The sequence below is a fragment of the Artemia sp. Qi Xiang Cuo genome, chromosome 7 (assembly GCF_049724085.1).
Source record: "Artemia sp. Qi Xiang Cuo chromosome 7, ASM4972408v1, whole genome shotgun sequence".
Classification (NCBI taxonomy): domain Eukaryota; kingdom Metazoa; phylum Arthropoda; class Branchiopoda; order Anostraca; family Artemiidae; genus Artemia; species Artemia sp. Qi Xiang Cuo.
Window position 1 is genome coordinate 32265119 of NC_142800.1, and position 25856 is coordinate 32290974.

The following is a 25856-nucleotide window of genomic DNA, read 5'->3' on the forward strand; positions in this document are numbered from 1 at the left end:
TGACAAGAAGAGGTGCAGTTCACGTTGCAAATACTCAAAAATAGGTTTCTATGACAGCACATGCAAGTGTGGAGCTGACCCCCAAAAATGCCTACTGTCCGATATGAATCAGAAAGAGACCGAAGACGAAGATGAAGTAGAAAAAGAGATTCGAGCCACCGTTTCATGTTCAGTTAAAATATTTGATATTTTATTTTTTATAATATTGTTTGTCATCTAAACCTTACTTTCAGCTGATCATGACAGTTACCATCTATTACTCAGTGGCCGTTGACCCAATCCAACCAATTGAATAATTGGCCCCTGCTATGCAGGAAAGTAAAGAAAATAGTATCTTAAATCTGCCTTAGTCACCTCTGCACCATATGTTCACACGGCTTCGCCACCTTGAAGCTCGTATATGAGCCTATGTAAGCTAGATGTTGGCTAAGAATGTTAGTTGTATAGAATGTAAATACATGATTTGATTCAGAAAAGAGCGATCAATCGTTTGGTGAGATAAAATTTATAGACTGTGCTGAAAATATTTCGAGTAAAACGCCACTATTCAGAAAATTTTAATTTTTTTTTGGGTGGGGGGTGAATTTTCTTGTTCAGACGCATATATATTCTTACAGATTCAAGTCTTGACAGTTCGAATGATGCGCAGTTTGATTCGTTTTCATTTTTTTCATAGCTACAAATTTTTTTAAAAAAACTTGGTCACTGTAGGCTGATTTCTGAAAGCTATGACGTTATTTAGAAAAAAAAATAGTTGCTCGAGAATCAAGATTTTTTTAAGAGGCACATAGTTTCACTCGTAATGACGAGCAGAATTCAAATAAAGCATAAAAAAATATACCTATGTAGGCAAAAATTTCAGAAAAACTAAGAAAAAATATGTTGAAAAACCTTATTTTCAAAATTACATAGGGGTTAACTAAAAAAATAAAGCATGTGGGAAAAACTAAAAATACCAGGTGAAAGTATTCATTCTTACAATTCAGAATATGTCAAGTTTTTAAAGTTTTCAGTTTATTTTTCCGTGTAAAAAAATCAAGAGCAGTATGACGTCATTATAGGCCAAATTTGACTTTATAGGCCAAGATAACCATGTACTACACGCGTGCGAACTTGTGCACCCCAATATTCATTATCATCGTCTCCGATTACCCTAGAATCCACCCTCAAACCAACTGCGGCGACTGTGAGCAACCCCTTGAAAGATAACGGTCCCTGGATCACTGACTAATAGATATTCACAATATTTCAAAGTTATTCTATTTATTCACAACGAATCATGGTTTTACCAGCCTACTAGCACTATTTCTCAACAGCTATTCTTTCTCAATGAGCATTGTTAATCTATTCATTTATGTTCCCTTTAAAAGGATAATTTTCTAAAAATTCTGGATTTCACTTCATCTTTTACCGTTTATATTAAATGTTTTTGACCGTTCTAGCACAGAAGAATAGCGAGGAAAATAAAACACTCACTTTGAATGAGCGATTTCAACAAGATTCCTTTGCCTTTTGACCTTTTTTCTTCTTCTAGCAATTGCATATAAGGCTATAATAGCAGCAGCTACAGCAACAAGAGATAACGATATGGATGGTGCGTTGGTTTTGAAAAAATTATTTGTGCTACTCCAGATATCTGAAAAAGTAACAGTGCATCTTTATCTAGCTTTTGAAAGGCATCATTAAGAGGTAATAAAACCATACAAAGTAATAACATACAAAGTAATAAAACCATAAAAAGAAAATAAAGAGGCTATACAGACAATAAAGCAAATCATCAACACAAGCATGTCTGAAAGAAATCATTTGAAATTTCAAGGAGAGAAGTATTTTTTAAAAAGCAGAAAGCTAAATGAAGACTAGATTTGGGCTGTTTGGGCAACGCGAAATATTGCAATAGTAGTCACTCACAAAAGTGTTGTGGGTGCAACACTATGATTTTGTTTACCAGTCATCAATCAAAACCTGCTTTTTCCAGCCACTCGTAACTTTAAAATTGTATATTTAAAACAAAATTAAAAAGTATAATAACGACAATTTCCTTAAATGTGGTGTCAAAATACGCTGTTTTGCTTAAAAATAACTTTCTTCTCTAATGTTTGATACCCAATCAATGTTTTTACTTTTGAAATACACAAAGCACATAAGCTGGGGGTGACCAGTGGATGAAGGCGTGCATAGAAGCTCCGGAAGCTACTATTCAAGCCTGGCTGTTCCAAAATGCCCTAGGATGGTGACCTTCAAAGTGAATATTGCCAAGAAACTGAACTAACTCTGTGATTCGGTGTTAACATCAGTCAGCTTTTTGCTGCAATTAAATAAGAAAAAACAAGTTTTTTTAACTGAAAGTAAGGAACGACGTTAAACTTAAAATGAACAGAAACTATTCCGTATATGAAAGGGGCTGTCCCCTCCTCAACGCCTCGCTCTTTACGCTAAAGTTTGTCATTGTTTAAAGAAAAATAGAGTTGTGAGAAAGTCAAACTTTAGCGTAAAGAGCGAGGCGTTGCGGCGGGGACTGCCCCTTTCATATACGGAATAATTTCTGTTCGTTTTAAGTTTTAACGTCGTTCCTTACTCTCACTTAAAAAAACTTGTTTTTTTGTTTAATTTTTGAATGTTTTTGAATTAATGCAGGTTTTTATTTTGGCTCACCGTTCATGAATAATGTAAAGAAATTTGCATATTGATTTTAATTTTATTTGATCAAATCGCTTTCTCGAAACCTGTTTAATTTTATTTATGAACGTTTTTATTAGTAATAAATATACGTAACTTACGAATTAAGTAACGTAACGAACCTCTATATTCTTATGTTTTTAGTACATATATTAGAGGGTTTGCTCTCTAGTCAATACCTTGCTCTTTAAGCTAAAGTTCGAATTTTGTTCCAATTCTTTAAAAATTACCCCTTAGTCACAAATGCTGTTAATTAGAATAAAGAGCTCTTATGAAAGTACTAAATAATCTTTGGCTTAAAGAGCGAGGTATTGACTAGGGGATGAATCCAATCATATACGTAATGTCTTCTGTCGTTTTAATTTTTTATGTTTCTCCTTACTTTCAGTTAAAAAACTTGTTTTTTTTATATATACTTTCTGATCTTTTTTTAAATAATGCTGGCAAATCCGGTGCCCCCTTCATAGCAATGTCCCTTCTCCCATGAAAATTTCCTTCATAGTAAGATCCTCCCACATAACCCCAACCCACTCCCCCCCACTACCAGCAAAAATCCACTCGGAAAACGTGTGTATGCTCCCCAATAAACCATACTATACTGTAAACATTGGGTAAAGTTCATAACTTTCAGCCCTTCCCCCGGGTACTTTGGGGGATTAAGTTATCCTAAAAGACATAGTTTTTATATTTTCGACCATGCCGAACAAAATGGCTATCTCAAAATTATGATCGGGTGACTTTGGGGAAAAAATGGGCGTGGGAGGGGGCCTAGTTGCCCTCCATTTTTTTTTGTCCCTTAAAAAGGGCACTAGAACTTTTAATTTCCGTTCAAATGAGCCCTCCCACGATATTCTAGGACCACTGGGTCGATAAGACCACCCCTGGGAAAAAAACAAACAAACACATAAACAAGCACCCGTGATCTTTCTTCTGGCAAAAAATGCAAAATTCCACGTTTTTATAGATAGGAGCTTGAAACCTCCGCAATAGTCTTCTCTAATACGCTGAATATGATAGCGTGATTTTCATTAGGGTTCTATAACTTTTAGGGGGTGTTTTCCCCTCTTTTTCGAAAATCAGCCAAATTTTCTCAGGCACGTAACTTTTGATAGGTAGAACTAAACTTGATGAAACTTATATATTTGAAATCAGATTTAAAATCTGTTCTTTTGATTTATCTATTGGTATCAAAATTCCGTTTTCTACAGTTTCGGTTACCATTGAGCCGGGTCGCTCCTTACTTACAGTTCGTTACCACGAACAGTTTGATGAATTGTTAGCAGAAACATTAGTAGTAAGTATATAAGGTAAGGCTGTATTATTTTTTCCCTAAACACAAAACCTAACCCAAGCTATGTTACCACTTTTAATCACGTAGTACGGACTAGCTAAGGCTGTATTATTTTTTCCCTAAACACAAAACCTAACCCAAGCTATGTTACCACTCTTAATCACGTGGTACGGACTAGCTAAGGCTACGTCACTTTTTCTCAAAATATAGCACCTATTATTTCCTGCCGGTCTATTTAAAGATAATTACATGTTGATTCTTATGTCTATTATCGACTGTTGTCCAAATAAGCAGTTTATTAATGGCTGTAAAACTACATCATAGTGTTACATTAAAGTCTCCGTTTCTGTTGGTATATATCTACTAAGTTTCAAGTGAACCTAGACCATTAGTATAAAAGACGACTGTGGACCAGAATTGCCATACAACTCCAAAAATTCATTCCCACTGTTACTTTGGCCAAAGATACTTTCCCAATAAGTTTTAAAAAGATCTGATTTGTTTGTGCAAAGGCTGTAAAGGGAAAAGACGCCTCTGAAAAGTGCCATTTTCATATCCCAGCTGTACAAGGTACTTATACCATAGGTTTTAGGCCTGTGGGTGAGAAAGAAAGCTTGTCTTTTGGTGGAGGGGAGACTGGAGGGCCACAAGACCGTTTTGTGTCTATAATCATTCAAATTGAAAATTATTGTATGTTTTCACTTCAAACGATGTGCAACGTGCCTACCTTTCTACGAAAAATTGGAAAAGGGAGGAATGCAAGTGTGAGTGGGGTCACTTATCAATCTAAAAGTTCTTTTTTTGGTCTGCATGTCCTTATTTTGCCTCCATTTTGGCAGACTAGAAGTCCCTGTGTATTTTTTTTCGCTCTTTATCGTAAATTTAATTTTATATTTATTTTACTTATTTATGCTCCTGGAGACGGCTTTCAATTATTTAGCTGAAATATTTAATCAGTTTCTTCTGCCATTCACTGTCCTTAAAACTTTATCGTTGAACTATCCTCTTTATTGCTTGTATCATGAAGAAAGTTTTGTTTATTGTTTTTTAACAATAAATAATTAACAATCTTAAAAATTTTTGGTGGTTTAAAACCATCAATAAAAATACCATATTGGGAACTTTAGAATTTATTAGCTTAAGGCTTAAATACTAAGCATGGAAAAGCCTTTCTCCCATTGTGTATTAACAATGCGAAACAAGTACACAAAGAAAGGATCAGATCCCCCTTTGTTTCTTCTGTTAGTGTTTCAAGGTCACGCTTTGAGAAATTTCTTCATTTGTCATTCGTCAAGGGATTTCCATTTTCGTCCGAAAATTTCCTGAATAGCCTCTCGGGTCCTTTCATTTGAACACTTACAGAGAAACATAAACTGAAAACCTAAAAAAGGTCGAATAAAATTTCTAGTTTTTTCACAACCATGAATTTAGGATCCTCACAGACCCTTAATAGCCTTACATATCCTTATTGCAACAACAATCTAGATAAATATAACGAAAAAGGAACTCGAAATACATGTCTATCTAAGAGTTTATAAACCGGCTTACAACATCTATCTGGAGCTTTTCCGAAGTCTACTATCTTCTAGATCCCCAGTACACTTTTCTTCTAGATTCATGGTCTATAGTAACAAAATCAAAATACAAAGTTTCTCTATGGAAAGTAAAGGGTAAATACAAAACTTACAACGGGCAGAAATATTATGACATATCTATATAACATGTCAAACCTAAAACGAACAAAATTACTCTGAACAAAAAAATTAAGCCCGAAACCAACTGAAATTACACTGAACACCAGAGCCAAATTAAAAAACACAGGAAATACCAGTAATAACTATACAGATGCCACCCCTTAAGACCCCCTAAACAGCTAAAAGTATCATTGGTGCTTTAAAAAGATTACTTTAATTGAAAGTTTTGTTTATTCAACTAGGATAACAAACATTCAATGGGAAAATTTTTTAAACACTTCTCCGAAAAGTGTGCTTGGCGTATAATGTGTGATTTTTCTTATTGTAAAAAAAATCATTTCTAGAAACTTTAACGAGAAACAACCATGATTTTTTTGCCAGAATGACTGGTAAGTGATTTAATTTGATGAAATTAGTAGGAATGAGAGTACCAGCGTGGACGGGAGTATACAACATTGCCAGATAAGAAAGGTACTATTTGGTACTTTAAAAGTACCTTTTTCAAGGTCAATCAGGGAACTTGGAAATACTGTGGGGAAAATGAACATGCCCACTAAATAATAACGGGACAATGTTATTGATCTACGGAGGGGACAAGATCAGACTAGATTTCTGGGAAATTGATTTACATAATCGACAATGATGGAAATCTGACGGGGAATTCTAATGTATCATGAGGGGATTAAGAAACGATATGGTTTCTCTACTTTAGTTTCAGAGATAAATTAATATTCTTTCGAAAGCTTAATAGTGTAACTAGGAACACCTTAGATATTTTCATAAGTTCAAACGAGATTAAGACAGATTGAATATATTTTACGCGGGAAATGGTTTCCTGGGAATTTTAAATGTGACATCGCGAAAGGATGCCAAAACAAAAGGAACATTCTGTAATTATTTTTAAGTAATTATCTGTGCAAATAACAAATTAATTGGCATTTAGGGATTTTTTGGGTGAAACAGTTTGAGACATTTAGAGGATGATTTGGGGTGAATTCTGTGGTCGTTATAATACACAAGTTCCATTTGAATAGTGTTCTATGGTCCCCTACCCCAACCCCCAAGGCCCCCCTCCCCCTAACTTTTTTGCCCCACCCCCCATTTTTTTATACTTTTTTTGCGCGCTTGAGACACAGAAGTCCCCTCCAAAGGGCCCTCCAACTTCCTCCCCCCATTTTTTTACTTTTTTGCGCGCTTGAGACACAGAAGGCCCCCCCCCCAACGTTTTTAGCGTAAAGAGCGAGGCGTTGAGGAGGGGAAAGCCACATTTCATATACAGAATAATTTCTGTTCGTTTTAAGTTTTAATGTTGCTCTTTACTTTCAGCTAATTTAATTTCATGCAACAAACTGATCAGGTTTGACATTCTTCTTCCTGGTGCAACAAATTGACATAGCAAAAACTGATACAATAAGAGGTATAAAAACGGTGGGGATACTTGGCCTCCCAGACAAATACATGGATTCAGACCAACAAACTGAGAAAGACAAGCACTTCAGATATACAAACCATCAAAGACAAACACAGGGACTTGCAAACACGAACCCAGACATACAGACAAATAAAATGTCAAACACATACAAAAACATAGATTCAGACATACAAACCGAGAAAGACAGACCTTCATGTATAAATACCACCAAAGACAAACACTGGGACTCACAAACACAAACCAAGGCAAAAAGAATAACTGAGTTTCAATAAAAAACAAAGGCACAAATTTAGACATACAAACTGAAAAAGACAGGCAGTGGGACAAGCAGACACCCACCCGGACACGCAAGCAGAAGGAGTGATACACGGATTCAAAAAAATAGGTAGAAGCACACAAACCGAAAAAGACAGGCAATGGGACAAGCAAACACACGCCCAAAGACAAAAGCAAAAAGAGTGAGAGACACATACAAATACGAAGATTCAAACATACAAACCGAGAAAGACAGACACTTCAGACATACAAACCAACAAAGACAAACACTGGGACTTGCAAACACCAACCCTGAAAAACAGACAAATAGAGTGAGAGACACATACAAATACATAGATTCAGACATACAAACCGAGAAAGACAGGCAATGGGACAAGCAAACACACGCCCAAACACACAAGCAAAAAAAGTGTGAGACACATACAAACACATAGATTCACACATATAAACCGACAAAGACCGACGCTGGGATAAGCAAATATCCATCAAGACACACACACAGGCAAAGAGAGTATGAAACACACACAAATATAAAGATTCAGACACACAAACCGAGAAAAATAGGCAGTGGGACAAGCAAACACCCGCCCAAACACACACGCAAAAGGAGTGAGAGACACATACAAATACATATATTAAGACATACAATTCAAGAAAGACAGACACTTCGGACATACAAACCAACAAGGAACAATACGAGAACTTGAAATAACCAACCCAGACAAACAGACAAAGAGAGTGTGAAACACATACAAATACATAGATTCAGACATACAAACCAAGAAAGACAGGAACTTCAGATATACAAACCATCAAAGAAAAACACTGGGACTTGCAAACACCAACCCAGACAAACAGACAAAGAGAATGTCAAACACATACAAATACATAGATTCAGACATACAAACTGAGAAAGACAGGCAGTGGGACAAGCAAACACCCGCCCAAACACACAAGCAAAAAGAGTGTGAGACACATAAAAGTACGTAGATTCAAACACACAAACTGAGAAATACATGCACTGGAATAAGCAAACACCCGCCCAGAAACACAAACAAAAACAGTGAGAGACACATACAAATACACAGATTCACTCATACAAAGGTAGAAATACAGACACTTCTGACTTACAAACCAACAAAGACAAACACTGGGACTTGCAATCTCCAACCCAGACAAACAGAAAAAGAGAGTGTGAAACATATACAAATACATAGATTCAGACACACAAACCGAGATACACATGCACTGGAATAAGCAAACACCCGCCCAGACACCCAAGCAAAAAGAGTTAGAGACATATACAAACACATAGATTCACACATACAAACCGAGAAAGACAGACACTTCAGACATACAAACAAACAAAGACAAACACTGGGACTTGCAAACATCAACCCTGAAAAACAGACAAATAGAGTGAGAAACACATACAAATACATAGATTCAGACATACAAACCGAGAAAGACAGGCAATGGAACAAGCAAACACACGCCCAAACACACAAGGAAAAAGAGTGAGAGACATATACAAATACAAAGATTCAGACATGCAAACTGAGAAAGACAGACACTGGGATAAGCAAACACCCACCCAGACACACACAAAGGAAAAGAGAGTGTGAAACACATACAAATACAAAGATTCAGACATACAAACCGAGAAAGACAGACACTGGGACAAGCAAATACCCACCCAGAAACACACACACACAGGTAAAAAGAGGGTCAAACACATACAAATACATAGATTCAAACACACAAACCGAGAAAGACATGCACTGGAATAAGCAAACACCCGCCCAGACAAACAAGCAAAAAGAGTGAGAGACACATACAAATACATAGATTCACACATACAAACCGAAAAAGACAGACACTTCAGACATACAAACCAACAAAGACAAACACTGGGACTTGCAAACACCAACCCAGACAAACAGACAAAGAGAGTGTGAAACACATTCAAATACGTAGATTCTGACACACAAACCAAGAAAGACAGGCACTTCAGATATACAAACCATCAAAGACAAACACTGGGACTTGCAAACACCAACCCTGACAAACAGACAAAGAGAATGTCAAACACATACAAATACATAGATCCAGACACACAAACTGAGAAAGACAGGAAATGGGAAAAGCAAACACCCGCCCAAACACACAAGCAAAAGGAGTGAGAGACACATACAAATACATAGATTCAGACATACAAACCGAGAAAGACAGGCACGGGGATAGGCAAACACCAACCCAGACAAACAGACAAAGAGAGTGAGAAACACACTAGATAAAAGAAGAAAAAGAAGAAAAGAAGAAAAACTAGATAAAGTAAAGCGGAAAAAAATAGATAAAGCAAAACGACTAAACAAATAAAGAAAACAAAAATACTTCAAGCCTTAGAGAATATTTTTCTGCAAAGTGAAAAAGAGTTTTTAATAAGAGAAAGTTCACTGGGAATAGAGTTCCAAAGAGCAATTGCTGTATAAATTGGTGACCTCTGAGCTGTTGAGGATACACTTTTAGGCAGCCGAAATTAGTGAACAGAGCTCCGAAGCAAAGTCTGGCACTTACGTGTTGATTCTCGATCTAAGTAGGATATGATGTTTGGTGGGAGCGAGAAATTGAAGGCTTGATGAGCTAGTTTTAGGTTCTGTTTCTTGATAACCACATCTAAGGCATCTAGACCTGTATCACTGTAAAGATCAGCTGTAGGATCGAGTCAGGGAAGGCAAAAAGTTGCCTTCACTGCTCTATTCTGTGCTGTTCGGAGTTGCTGAAGGGAAGAATAGTTAGTATTGCCCCATACAGTGCAGCAATAAGAAAGATAAGGAAGGACAAATGCATAGTAAAGAGAAAGCATTACATCTGGAGGAAGAATTTGATTGGCACGATGAAGCGTAGACACTTGACGAGAAATTATAGAATGTGTATAGGAAATGTGAGTTTTGAAAGAAAGAAAACAATCAACATGCACACCAAGAAGTTTAACACCAGAGCACTGGGGAATTATGTCAGTACCATAAAAAACAAAGATTGTTGGGGAAGGTTCACACATATGGTATGGGATTCGAAAATGAATAATGCTACTCTTAGAGCTATTCATCAGAAACCCGTTCTGCTCAAATCAATCACCCACAAGGTTGAGCAGGAGCTGAGCCTTAGCAACAGAAGAGAGCAGATCATTAGAAACCACAAAAAAATACTATCGTCTGCAAAAAAAACAGTGTGGGAATCAAGGTTGGGAGATGGGGGAAGATCATTAATATAAATAAGAACTGGTCCCAAAACTGAACCTTGCAGTACCCCTTTAGAAATCGAGGCTAGATCAGAATATTTCCCACCATAACACACAAACTGTGATCTATTAGACAGGTAAGATTTAAACCATTCAAAAGCAATTCCCCAAACTCCAATTGCAACTTTATCATATTGGAGAAAGGTCGCCATTTTCTAATGACAAAATCTTTTCGGTCACTTAAAAAGGAATAGAACTTAAGGGAATAGAACTTTTAATTGCAGTTCTAATGACCCCAATTTTGATCTCTAAGACTATCAGTTCGATACAATCATCCCCTGGGGAAAAAATAACAAAAGATATGTAAACACGCATCCGTGGTCTTTCTTCTGGGAAATATATAAAATTCCGCATTTTTGTAGATAAGAACTTGAAACCTCTACAGTAGCGTTCCGTGTTATGCTGAATCTAATGGATTAATTTTATTAAGAACACTTCCTTTTTTGGCGGTATTTCTACTCATATTCCCAAAATCAGGCACATTTTCTCAGGCTCGTAGCAATTGATGAGCAACATTAAGCTTATTGAATTTGATGTATTCTCAATCAGCATAAAATACCGATTCTTCTGGCTTATTAATTGCTATTGAAGTTCCTTTTTCAGTCGAATTTCGGTTATTTACTTACAGTTTTTTACCGCGAATTTTTTGAAATAAAAAATGCAACAAAGTACGAATAAATAACAGACCTCAAAAATTAAATAAATAAAAAATAAAAGGGGTCGTACATAAAATGACTAATAAAAATTTAAATAGCTTATTAAAATTCAGACAAAAACCGTGTTTAAACATTAAAAAAGAAAGAAAAAGGAGAAGAAAATTCACTTGCTTACCATTTTGATTATATAGAGGAGGCAAATTTTTATTATACCATTCTCTAGAAAATTTTTATTTTGAGTATAAATGGGTATCTTGTTGAGACACAGCCAGGGCGATGAGTTCTAGGGATGGTGACTAGGATAAGAGAATAAGGATTCTCTATTAGTATTCCTATGCACCATGTTCATGGCGCATAGGGTGTCGATAACTATAGACATTTCAGTTGTCATGTCTTTTATACAGGGTCAGGCACCAAGTCTGGCAGCCAATCTTGCAGCAGCTGGAAGAAATCCGGAGCCCCGTATAACCAAGCAGACATCAATACGCAGTGCTACCACTGGAAATAGATTGGATAGGGAAAAGCGAACTTTTTTGGCTATTATAGACAGCATTATTGGCGAATTGCAAGCAGATTTAGAAATTTTTTCTCAAGGTTGCCAAATTGGCTCTGATTAGTAGCCTAGAGAGGTAATTGTGACGCATTATACCAATGCTATTAAATGAATTGTCATATACTCATACCGGAAAAACAAATTCAAGTTCGACCAATGTTTGATTGTAAAGTGTTATAGTGAAAGAAATAAGACTGTTAAAAAAAAAAAATTCTGTAAAGCACTAATGACAGTCTTGCTTTTCGGGAGATTGGAGGGTGGCATCCTTACCCATACTTGTGTTAATTTATGCTTGTTTTCAATTCAGTTTTATTGTTCATCATGATTTCTGTTCGTTATGGGTCTCGGTTTTTCATTTATTGCATTTCAAGCGTTTTAGGTTTGGCATCATATATAAGCTGAAGTCTAACTTTTTGAAGTGCTAGATTTGCCCTTTAATTTACATAAATAAAATTTTGTCAATTGACAAAACAAAAAATCGCCAAGAAGTCAACTAAATTTGTCAATTATATTCATTACATGTGCCTGTGTTTCTACACCACAAAACAATGATCATTTTTTCGATTTTTCTTTCAGTTTGATAAAACATATAAAAGGTTTGACCCTTGAATGTTTTCAAGACAATACCTTTTTCCAAAACAGGGCTTCTGGTACTACTTGAACCTTCTAATTTGTAATCATTGTCTTCTAGAGTCTGGAGGTCTTTATAATTCTTTGTTGTGAATACATCCTTTTTTGTATATACTGTGGATTCGGTTTTTAAGGACTCAATTCCCTTAGAACTTGAGTCATTATAAGTACTGATTGTATGTTGAAATGGAGAGTCTGCTAAATAATTTTCGTTGACAGATATATTCTGAAGAACACTTTCTCGCTCTACGTTCCTCGTGACTGGAGCAATTTTTTTATTGAAACCACCTCCAAAGTCTAAAAGACCATCTAGATTTATTTCTGATTCATTTTCTCCTTTGCTGAGTTTTTCACGATCCAAGTCTAAATCAACATCCTGGATGCTTGAATACTGTTGAGAATAGTCTGTTTCGTCGAATTCCTCATTCAACTTGGTCCTGGAAGTGGCAGGTTTTCTTAAATTGAAAGAAAGTTCTAGTACTTCTATGGATGAAGCTACAGGCTGAAAGATTGGCCCTGAAAACAATAGACTTTCAATAGAATAAATGAAAGTTTTCGTTCGACTTATTCAATATGTAATTCTAAGGCGGAGTAAAATTGCTTATGAAAGCTTTCAGATGGTTTGTCCTAGTTGAAATTTTACCAGAGCACAGAAGACTTAGTATGTAGGTGGAAGCATTTTGAGATTGTATATGGACATTCCCGTACAGTAGCAGGAAATTTTGGGAAAGCACACAAAAGGGGGAACATATATTTAGGCCTAAAAAAAAAACCGTATGTACACATTAGACCTGTTCTTTCTTGGAAAAATCCCAGGCCTCCTTTTAAGAATTAAATAAAAAATATCAAGTTGTTTAACTGAAAGTAAGGAACGACGTTAAAACTTAAAACGAATAGAAATTATTCCGTATATGAAAGGGGCTGTCCCCTCCGCAACGCCTCGCTCTTTACGATAAAGTTTTTTATTGTTTAAAAAAATAAGATTTGTGACAAAGACAAACTTTAGCGAAAAGAGCACGGCGTTGAGGAGGGGACAGCCCCTTTCAAATATGTCCTAAAGGACATATTTATTATATTTTCAACCATGCTGAGCAAAATGGCTATCTCAAAATTTTGATCAGGTGACTTTGGGAAAAGAATGAGCGTGGGAGGGCGCCTAGTTGCCCTCCATTCTTTTGGTCACTTAAAAAGAGCACTAAAACTTTTAATTTCCGATCTAATAAGTCCTTCTACGATATTCTAGGACCACTGGGTCAATACGATTACCCCTGGCAAAAAAAATAATAAATAAAATAAACACACATCCGTGATCTTTCTTCTGGCAAAAAATGCAAAATTCCACATTTTTGTAGATAGGAGCTTGAAACCTCTACAGAAGGGTTCTCTGATACGCTGAATATGATGTTGTGATTTTCATTAAGGTTTCATAACTTTTAGGGGGTCTTTCCCCCTTTTTTCGAAAATCAGCCAAATTTTCTCAGGCGCGTAACTTTTGATGGGTAGGATTAAACTTGATGAAAGTTATATGTTTGAAATCAGCATTAAAATTTAATTCTATTGATTTATCTATTGGTATCAAAAACCCGTTTTCTAGAGTTTCGGTTACCATTGAGCCGGATCGCTCCTTACTTACAGTTCGTTACCACGAACTGTTTGATTTAACTATATACTCACAGCTCGAATTTTGAATTTCGAGTATTTAGCGATCTTTTATTTACCATTCCTTTATTTCCAGTCAAGGCAGTAGTATTGCCTTGGTAAAAAGTGATGTGTCTTTTATTTATTTTTCCCATGGATGATTCATTTAGAATAGTCGCAAAAATTGAAAGCTCATTATAACGGAAACTGAAATCAATAAAATTCCTTTGGATGTATTGAACATGATGGATGGGCAACCAGTCTTATTCCGTCACTCTTCACCACGCAAAGGTACCACGTAACCCCCAAGGCACTAGATCAAATTTGTCAATAGTGTTTTCGCTCAGAATGGTTGAGAGGTCCATATACCATAGTACCTCCAACATGATCTACGTATGCTTAACGGAATGAAAAAAAAAAATCAAAATTGAATATTCTTGACAAATTGGTTCAGTAGAAACTATATTTACTTTGTTAAAACTGGAACTTTGAAAAAAGCTTAAATTTACACACTTAGCAAGTCAAACCTGACTTTTATCCCTCTTCACCCCCTCCTCCATCCTCTAATGCCAACATTTTAGAAAAATGATGGGTAGTTTGCACCTTGCTAAAACTGAAATCTTGCAAGGAATTCACACATGCATATTTAGAGCCGCAAATTATTCTAAAAAAATTCATTTTAAGCCTATATAATAGTAGGGAGAGGGTAACCATTTCTAAACTTACAAGTGACCTACTTTAGAGGACTAAAATCCGTGTACGAACAAGGTCATTGACCTCCAAATCACAGAGCTAGAACTACTGGGATAACAAGGTGACATCATCAGATAAGGAAATTTCACATCGTGAACATTCTTATCAGGGAGTTAGAAATACTGACGGGACATGATATGTGTTTGACACAATTTCTCCATGAGGCATGTTTATAAATTTGGATGGTTTCATAAGAATTTAAAATGTATCTGTGCACAGTTGCCAGAACATAGAAAACGTCAGAGATTAATTGACATTGTAAGGGATTTGAAAGTAAAAACGAAAAAGGTAAGGCATCTCAGGGAATACTAACTCTATTAAGAGATACATTTTATTTTTTATTTGGAGGTATGTATTGGGAATAATTATTTTAAATTTCTAAAATTTTGGTAGCCTTGATGAAGCAATCTCCTTTCCAGGCTTTTAGCAAGGATATTAAGTCTGGTCCAGGCTTTTACCAAGGACATTAAATCTCTTCCAGGCTTTTACCAAGGACATTAAATCTCATCCAGGCTTTTACCAAGGACATTAAATCTCCTTCCCAGGCTTTTACCAAGGACGTTAAATCTCGTCCAGGCTTTACCAAAGACATTAAGTCTCGTCCAAGGACATTAAATCTCGTTCAGACTTGTACCAAGGACACTAAATGACGTCCAGAGTTTTACCAAGGACATTAAATCTCGTCCTTCCTTCTAAACTAACTACAATAGCAACATTTTACCCTATATTATTAATATTTTCAAGGGTTTTTTGGTAGCCTTAATGGAGAATTTTCCTTCTAAACTAGCTGCAATAGCAACATTTTACCCTATACTATTAGTATTTTCAAGGGTTTTGGTAGCCTTGATAGAGCATTCTCCTTCTAAACTAGCTACAATAGCAACATTTTAACCTATATTATTAGTATTTTAAAGGGTTTTTGGTAGCCTTGATGGAGCATTTTCCTTCTAAACTAGCTACAATAGCAACATTTTACCCTATATTATTAGTATTTTCAAGGTTTTTGATAGCCTTGATAGAGCATTCTCCTTCTGAACTTGCTACAATAGCAACATTCTACCCTACATTATAAGTATTTTCATGGGTTTTGGTAGCCTTGATGGAGCATTCTCCTTCTACACTAGCTACAAAAGCAACATTTTACCCTATTTTATTAGTATTTTCAAGGGTTTTTGGTAGCCTTGATGGAGCATTCTCCTTCTAAACTAGCTACAATAGCAACATTTTACAATATATTATTAGTATTTTCAAGGGTTTTATGTTAGCCTTGATGGAGCATTCTCCTTCTAAACTAGCTACAATAGCAACATTTTAGCCTATACTATTAGTATTTTCAAGGGTTTTGATAGCCTTGATGGAGCATTCTCCTTTTAAACTAGCTATAATAGCAACATTTTACCCTATATTATTAGTATTTACAAGGGTTTTGGTAGCCTTGATGGAGCATTCTCCTTATAAACTAGCTACAATAGCAACATTTTACCCTATGTTATTAGTATTTTCAAGAGTTTTTTGGTAGCCTTGATGGAGCATTTTCCTTCTAAACTAGCTACAATAACAATATTTTACCATATATTTAGTATATATTTAATATTTTACCATATATATTAGTATTTTCAAGGGTTTTGGTAATCTTTTTTCACTCCCAACATTACTTTACGACTTTTTGCATACCCCAACACCAAGCAATACTTTTCAAAATGCTTTATTATATTATTTCAGAACAATCTCTTTTCTTAATATTCATCCTAAATCAGTTTTCCAAGTTGAACTACTCATCCTTTTTCACCCCTAAAATTACTTTACGAATTTTTTGCATACCCCAACACCAACAAATTCTTTTAAAAAGGCATGATTATATTATTTCAGATCAAGTTTTTTTTCTTAGTATTCCTCCTAAACCTGTCTTACAAGTTAAAGTATTCATCTTTTTTCACTCCCAACATTACTTTACGACTTTTTTTTTTAAATAAGGTTGGGTTTTAGTTTTCAGAAATGAGAACGTCCAAGTTCAAAATACATCTGATTTTATTAATAATATTTGATTTTTTTTAAATAAAGCTGGGTTTTAGTTTTCAGAAATATGAACAACCATGTTTAAAATACATGTGATTTTATTAATCTCTTCTGAATTTTCTCAATGAAAAGAAATAAGTTATAGATCAATCCTTAATTTCCTCAAAGACATAAAAGATTTAAAGTTCTGTTCTAAATTTTTCCATAGAAGATAGAAAAAAGTTATACTTTGATTGTAAATACTTACCATGAAGATAAAAAGTTCCACTTTGATTCTTAGTTTTCTCAGCGAAGTGAAGAAGAGTTCAAGTTCTCTTCCGAATTTTTTCAATGAAAAGAAATAAGTTACAGATCGACTCTATTTTTTTCCAGAGAGATAACAATTTCCAGTTTAATCCTAAGTTGTCTCAACGAAGTGAAGAAAAGTTCAAGTTCTCTTCTGAATTTTCTCAATGAAAAGAAAGAAGTTACAGATCAATTCTATTTTTCTCCAGAGAAAATAAAAAGATTCCACTTCAGTTCTGATTTATGTCAAAGAGATGAAAGAAATTTAAAGTTTTGTTCTAAATTTCTTATTAAAGATAGAAAAAGTTATACTATGATTGAGAATATTCGCCATGAAGATAAAGAGTTTTCTCAAAAAAGTGAAGAAAAGTTCAAGTTCTCTTCCAAAGATAAAAAGTTCCACTTTAATTATGAGTTTTCTCAATAAAGTGAAGAAAAGTTCAAGTTCTCTTCTGTATTTTCTCGAAGAAAAAAAAGAAAAAAGTTATACTTTGATTGTGAATATTCGCCAGGAAGATAAAGAGTTCCACTTTAATTCTGAGTTTTCTCAAAGAAGGGAAGAAAAGTTCAAGTTCTCTTCTTAAGATAAAAAGTTCCACTTTAGTCCTGAGTTTTCTCAATAAAGTAAAAAAACTTTAAAGTTCTTTTCTGAATGTTCTCGAAGAAAAAAAAAGAAAAAAGCTGTACAATGGTTGTGAATATTCGCCATGATAATAAAGAGTTCCGGTTTAATTCTGAGTTTTCTCAATAAAGTGAAGGAAAGGTCAAGTTCTCTTCTGAATTTTTCAATGAAAAGAAAAAAGTTACAGTTAATTCTAATTTTCTCCAAAGAAAATAAAAAAAAGCTTCCACTTCAGTTGTGATTTTTCTCAAAGGCGAAAATAAATTTAAAGTTCTGTTCTAAATTTTTCTGTTGAAGATTAAAAAAAAGTCATAATTTGATTGTGAATATTCTCCATCAAGATAAAAAGTTCCACTTTAAATCTGAGTTTTCTCAATGAAGGAAATAAAAGTTCAGGTTCTCTTCTGAAAAATTTCTCAATGAAAAAAGCTACGGATCAATTATAGTTTTTTCAAAAATAAAAGGGTTCCTCTTTTCTCTTCTGAATATTCACAAAGAAAAATAAGTTACAGATCGATTCTATTTTTTCTAGAGAAAATAAAAAGGTTCCACTTCAGTTCTAATTTTTCTCATAGAGGTTAAAAAATTTAAAGTTCTGTTCTAAATTTTTCTGTTGAAGAAAGAAAAGTCATACTTTGATTGTGAATATTCTTCATCAAGATAAAAAGTTCAATTTTAAATCTGAGTTTTCACGATGAAGGAAAGAAAAGGTCAAGTTCTCTTCATAAAAATTTCTCAATGAAAAAAGTTACGGATCAATTGAAATTTTTTCAAAAACAAAAGGGTGGTTCCTCTTTTCCTTTCTGAATTTTCTCAAAAAAAAGTTACAGATCAATTCTAATTTTTTCAATGAAAATAAAAATATTCCACTTCAGTTCTGATTTTTCACAAAGAGGAGAAAAAAAATTTAAATTTCTGTTTTAAATTTCTCGTAAAGATAGAAAAAAATTATACTTTGATTGCGATTATTCGCCATGAAGATAAAGAGTTCCACTTTAATTTTAAGATTTCTCAAAGAAAAGAAAACAGTTACACTTCGATTCAAATTTTTTCCAAAGAAAATAAAAAATGTTCCACTTCAGTTCTCAATTTTCTCAAAGACATAAAAAGTTTAAAGTTCTGTTCTAAATTTTTCCATAGAAGATAGAAAATCGGTATACTTTGATTGTGAATATTATCCATGAAGATAAAAAGTTCCACTTTAATTCTAAATTTTATTAACGAAGTGAAGAAAATTTCAAGTTCTCTTCGGAATTTTCTCAATAAAACAAAATAAGTTACAGATCAATATGTTTTTTCCAAAGAAAATAAAAAGATTCCACTTAAGTTCTGATTTTTCTCAAAGAGGTGAACAAAAGTATAAAGTTCTGTTCTAAATTTCTTATTAAAGATAGAAAAAGCTATACTATGACTGTGAATATTCACCATGAAAGTAAAGAGTTCCGCCTTAATTCTGAGTTTTCTCAAAGAAGTGAAGAAAAGTTCAATTTCTCTTCTGAAGATAAAAAATTATACTTTAATTCTGAGTTTTCTCAATAAAGTGAAGAAAAGTTAAAGTTCTCTTCTGAATTTTCTCAAAGAAAAAATCTAAGTTACAGATCAATTCTAATTTTTTCTAGAGAAAATATAAAGGTTTCACTTCAGTTCTGATTTTTCTCAAATAGGCGAAAAAATTTACAGTTCTGTTCTAAATTTCTCGTAAAAGATAGAAAAAAGTTATACTTTGATTGTGAATATTCACCATGAAAATAAAGAGTTCCACTTTATTTCTGAGTTTTCTCAAAAAAGTGCAAAAATGTTCAAGTACTCTTTTGAATTTTCTTAAAGAAGAGAAAAAAGTTAGCTCAATTCCGAATTTTACCAAAGAATAGAAAATATTCCACTTCAGTTCTGAATTTTCTCAGATATGAAAAAAAAATTGAAATTTCTGTTCTAAATTTCTCCGTAGAAGATAGAAAAGAAGTTACAGTTGAATTCTATATATTATCCATGAAGATAGAAAAAGTTCCACTTTAATCCTGAGTTTTCTCAGATAGGTGAAGAAAGGTACAAGTTCTCTCTTCTGAAGATAAACAGTTACATTTTTAAATCTGAATTTTCTTGAAGAAGTGAGGAAAAGTTCAAGTTCTCTTCTGAATTTTCTCAAATAAAAAAAATCAGGTCAATTCATAATTTTTCCATAGAAGTCAGAAAAAAGTTATAGTTCGATTCTGAATTTTTTCTCCAAGAAGAGAAAAAGTTCTGCTTTAATTCTATATTTTCTAAGATAAGTGAAGAAAAGTTCAAGTTCTGTTCTGAATGTTTTCCCAGAGAATAAAAAAGGTTCCACTTTAATTCTAATTTTCCATAGCGAAGTAAAGAAAAGTTCAAGTTCTCTTCTGAATTTTCTCAAAGAAAAGAAAAAAGTTATAGTCCAATTCTAATTTTTTCCAAAGAAAATAAAAAATCTCCGACTTTTATAACAAACATTCTAAGTGTTTGAAATGCTCACCTATTCTAAAATAACAGAAATATAACAAAGTAATGCATAAAATATTTTTATTGAAGTAACAAAATAACTTTAACTTTTATTTTTTTTTCTTTTCGACTATAACTTTTTTCTTTTCTTTGAGAAAATTCAGAAGAGAACTTGAACTTTTCTTCACTTCGTTGTGAAAACTCAGAATTAAAGTGGAACCTTTTCTTTTCTCTGGGAAAACATTCAGAAGAGAACTTGAACTTGAAGAGAGTGGAAGTTTTTCTATCTTCATGGAGAATATACGGAATTCAACTGTAACTTCTTTTCTATCTTCTACGGAGAAATTTACAACAGATATTTTAAAATTTTTCATATCTGAGAAAATTCTGAACTGAAGTGGAACTTCTTTCTCTTCTTTGGTAAAATTTAAAATTGAGCTAACTTTTGTTCTTCTGTTTAAGAAAATTCAGAAGAGATCTTTAACATTTTTGCAATTCTTTGGGAAAACTCAGAATTAAAGTGAAATTCCTTATCTTAATGGTGAATATTCACAATCATAGTATAACTTTTTCTATCTTTTACAAGAAATTTAGAACAGAACTTTAAATTGTTTTTTCACCTCTTTGAGAAAAATCAGAACTGAAGTGGAACCTTTTTATTTTCTCTAGAAAAATTAGAATTGATCTGTAACTTATTTTTTTCTTTAACAAAATTCAGAAGAGAACTTGAAAATTTTGACTCTTCTTCACTTTATTGAAAAAACTCAGAATTAAATTGGAACTTTTTATCTTCAGAAGAGAAGTTGAACTTTTCTTCAATTTTTTTAGAATACTCAAAATTAAAGTGGAACTCTTTATCTTCATGGTGAATATTCACAATCATAGTATAACTTTTTCTATCTTTAATAAGAATTTTAGAACAGAACTTTAATTTTTTGTTCATCTCTTTGAAAAAAATCAGAACTGAAGTTGAATCTTTTCATTTTCTTTGGAAAAAAAAGACTTGATCTGTAACTTATTTCTTTTCATTGAGAAAATTCAGAAGAGAAATTGAACTTTTCTTCACTTCGTTGAGAAAACTTAGAATTAAAGTGGAACTTTTTAGCTTCAAGGAGAATATTCACAATCAAATTATAACTTTTTTCTATCTTCTATGGAAAAATTTAGAACAGAACTTTAAATTTTTTACGTTTTTGAGAAAATTAATAACTGAAGTGGAACATTTTATATTTTCTTTGGAAAAAATTTAGAATTGAAGTGTAACTTTTTCTTTCCTTTGAGAAATCTTAGAATTAAAATGGAACTCTTTATCTTCATGGCGAATATTCGCAATCAAAGCATAACGTTTTTCTATCTTTTAAGAGAAATTTAAAACAGAACTTTAAATTTTTTTTCACCTCTTTGGGAAAAATCAAAACTGAAGTGGAACGTTTTTATTTTCATTAGAGAAAATTAGAATTGATCTGTAACTTTTTTTTAAAAATTCAGAAATAAAGAGAGGAACCCTTTTATTGTTGGGGTATGCAAAAAGTCGTAAAGTAATGTTGGGAGGGAAGAAAGATAACCAAAACCCTTTAAAATACTAATAATATATTGTAAAATGTTGTTATTGTAGCTAGTTTAGAAGGAAAATGCTCCATAAAGGCTACCAAAACCCTTGAAAATACTAATAATATAGGGTAAAATGATGCTATTGTAGCTAGTTTAGAAGGAGAATGCTCCATATAGGCTACCAAAACCCTTGAAAATACTAATATTGTAGGGTAAAATATTGCTATTGTAGTTAGTTTAGAAGGTGAATGCTCCATCAAGGCTATGAGAACCCTTGAAAATACTAATAGTATAGGCTAAAAGGTGCTATTGTAGCTAGTTTTGAAGGAAAATTCTCCATCAATGCTACCAAAAAACCCTTGAAAATAATAATAGTATAGGGTAAAACGTTGTTATTTTAGATAGTTTAGAAGAAAAATTCTCCATCAAGGGTATCAAAAACCTTGAAATTGCTAATAAGACATGGGTAAAATGTTGCTATTACAGCTAATTTGGAAGTACAATGTTCCATCAAGACTATCAAAAACCCTTTAAAATAACAATAGTATAGGTTTAAACGTTGTTATTTTGGCTAGTTTAGAAGTAGAATGTTCCATCAAGGTTATCAAAAAACCCTTGAAAATACTAATAATATAGGGTAAAATGTTGCAATTGTAGCTAGTTTAGAAGGAGAATTCTCCATCAAGGCTACCAAAAGCCTTGAAAATACTAATAATATAGAGTAAAATGTTGCTATTGTAGCTAGTTTAGAAGGAGAACGCTCCATCAAGGCTACCAAAACCCTTGAAAATACGAATAGTATAGGGTAAAATGTTGCTATTGTAACTAGTTCAGAAGGAAAATGCTCCATCAAGGCTAGGCTACCATCAAACCCTTGAAAATACTAATAATTTAGGGTAAAATGTTGCTATTGTAGTTAGTTTAGAAGGAAGGACGAGATTTAATGTCCTTGGTAAAAGTCTGGACGAGATTTAATGTCCTTGGTAAAAGACTGGAAGAGCTTTAATGTCCTTGGTAAAAGCCTGGACGAGATTTAATGTCCTTAGTAAAAGCCTGGACGAGATTTAATGTCCTCGGTAAAAGCCTGGGCGCTATTTAATGTCATTGGTAAAAGCCTGGACGAGATTTAATGTCCTTGGTAAAAGCCTGGACGAGATTTAATGTCCTTGGTAAAAGCCTGGACGAGATTTAATGTCTTTGGTAAAAGACTGGGAAGGAGATTTAATGTCCTTGGTAAAAGCCTGGACGAGATTTAATGTCCTTAGTAAAAGTCTGGACGAGATTTAATGTCCTTGGTAAAAGACTGGTCGAGATATAATGTCCTTGGTAAAAGTCTGGACGAGATTTAATGACCTTGGTAAAAGTCTGGACGAGATTTAATGTCCTTGGTAAAAGCCTGGACGAGATTTAGTGTCCTTGGTAAAAGCCTGGGAAGGAGAATGCTCCATCAAGGCTACCAAAGTTTCAGAAATTTAAAATAATTATTCTCAACACGTACCTCCAAATAAAAATAAAATGTATCTTTTAATAGAGTTTGCATTCCCTCAGATGCCTTACCTTTTTCGTTTCTACTTTCAAATCCCCTAAAATGTCGATTACTCTCTGACGTTTCCTATTTTCTGGCAACTGTGCAGAGATACATTTGAAATTCCCATGAAACCTTCCAAATTTATAAACATGCCTCATGGAGAAATTGTGTCAATTAGATATCTTGCCCCGTCAGTATTTCTAACTCCCTGATTAGAATGTTCACGATGTGAAATTTCCTTATCTGATGATGTCATCTTGTTATCCCAGTAGTTCTAGCTCTGTGATTTGGAGGTCAATGACCTTGTTCGTACACGGATTTTAGTCCTCTAAAGTAGGTCACTTGTAAGTTTAAAAATGTTTACCCTCTCCCTACTTATAATGCAAAGCTTTTTAAATTATATAATTTAAGGGTAAAAAAGAACCAGTGGAAATTTGGTAGAAATAATCCCTAACTTGATACCAAAAGGAGCTAATTTCAAGCTGTAGATAGACTTGTTAATCCAAACTATTGAAATTCGTATCATGGCTATACCGTACAAAACAAGTACAAAACAAGATGGTACAAAAACAAGATAGGCTTTCGTTTAGTTCCATCTGTGATCTAAATGCTGAGTTGCTGCAATAACTTACTTAATCAGACATTTCGTGGTAAGGAACTGTAAGTAAGGAGCGACCCGGCTCAATGGTAACCGAAACTATAAAAAACGATATACCCATATAAAGTTACGCGCCTGAGAAAATTTGGCTGATTTTTAAAAAAGGGGGAAAGACCCCCTAAAAGTTACAGATCCTTAATGAAAATCACACCATCATATTCAGCGTATCAGAGAACCCTATTGCAGAGGTTTCAAGCACTTATCTACAAAAATATGTAATTTTACATTTTTTGCCAGAAGAAACATCACGGATGAGTTTTTGTTTTTTTTTTTTTTTTTTTTTTTTACCCAGGGGTGATCGTATGAACTCAGTGGTCCTAGAATATCGTGGGACGGCTCATTGGAACGGAAATTAAAAGTTCTAGTGCCCTTCTTTCGTGACTAAAAAGGGAGGGCAGCTAGGCCCCCTCCCATGCTTCCCATTTTTTTCCAAGTCACCCGATCAAAATTTTGAGATAGCCATTTTGTTCAGCATGGTCGAAAATATAATAACTATATCTTTTAGGATGATTTAATCCCCCAAAGTCCCCGGGGGGAGGGCTGAAAGTTATGAATTTTACTCAATGTTTACATATAGTATTGGTTATTGGGAAGTATGCAGACGTTTTCAGGGGGATTTTTCCTGGTAGGGGGGGGGGGTTGGGGCTTGTATGGGAGGATCTTTCCATGAAGGAAGTTTTCATGGGGGAAGAGACATTGCTATGAAGGGGGCGCCGGATTTCCCAGCATTATTAAAAAAAAGATCAGAAATTAAATTAAAAAAATAAGTTTTTCAACTGAAAGTAAGGAGCAACATCAAAACTTAAAGCGAACAGAAAATATTATGCATATGATTGGGTTCACCCCCTAGCCAATATCTCGCTCTTTAAGCCAAATATTTTTTAGTACTTTCATAGGAGCTAATAATGATAATTAGCGATCTTTGTGACTAAGAGGTTACTTCTATAGAACTGTAACAAAATTTGAGCTTCAGCGTTAAGAGCGAGGTATTGACTAGGGGGCGAACCCCTAATATACGTATTGAAAGTCTATCAAAATAGAAGTTCGTTACTTAAGTTACGTATATTTATCAGAGGCAACGCTGTAGCGTTGCCTATAGTAAAGGCCATACGGCTCCAATGTTTTATTATATTTTTTTTCCCCAGAGGCACTTTATATGGAAGGGGTCGTCATAGAAGCTTCAAAGGGGGCTCATTCGATTGGAAATCGAGAGTTCTAGTGCCCTTTTAAATAGTCAAAAATGATTGGAGGGTAAATAGCCCCCCTTCCCCGCCCATCATTCCCCAAAACACATCCAATCAAAATTTTGATATAGGCATTTTGTTCAGCGTAGTTGATTTTCAGATAGATAATATATTTTTGACGAGGATACTCCCCAACAACCCTCAAGGCAAGGGTTTTAAGTTATGCCCTGGGGGCATATAAGGTTTTTATACAAGGTGTTGTCGTAGAAAGTTCAAAACAGGCTCATTCGATTGGAAATTAAAGAGCTAGTGCCTTTTATTAATAGTCGAAAGTGATTGGATTGTAACTAGCCCCCCCCCCCCCCCCCACGCCCATCATTTCCTCAAACACATTCAATCAAAATTTTCAGATAGCCATTTTGTTCAGCGTAGTTGATTTCGAGATAAAAAATATATTTTTTAGGAGGAAACTCCCCAACAGCCCTAAGTGCAAGGGCTTTAAGTTATCCCCTGGAAGCATATAAGGTTTTTATAGAAGGTGTTGTCGTAGAAACTTCAAAACAGGCTCATTCGATTAGAAATTAAATGTTTAGTGCCCTTTTTAATAGTCGAAAATGATTGGAGGGCAACTAAACCCCCCCCCCACGCCCAT

At 34.1% G+C, this 25856-nt stretch overlaps 1 protein-coding gene across 3 annotated transcripts in view; it reads right to left on the minus strand.

The window, feature by feature from the left end:
* LOC148950173 (uncharacterized) overlaps positions 1-25856 on the minus strand; it is a 164806-nt gene that overhangs the window by 57629 nt on the left and 81321 nt on the right. For all 3 annotated transcript variants that reach the window (XM_089091487.1, XM_089091486.1, XM_089091488.1), the window contains exons 7-8: positions 12510-13028; positions 1477-1636 (exon numbers count right to left, since the gene is read on the minus strand). In XM_089091487.1, the coding sequence (XP_088947613.1) occupies positions 1477-1636; positions 12510-13028 (679 nt within the window). The remainder of the gene's footprint in view (positions 1-1476; positions 1637-12509; positions 13029-25856) is intronic.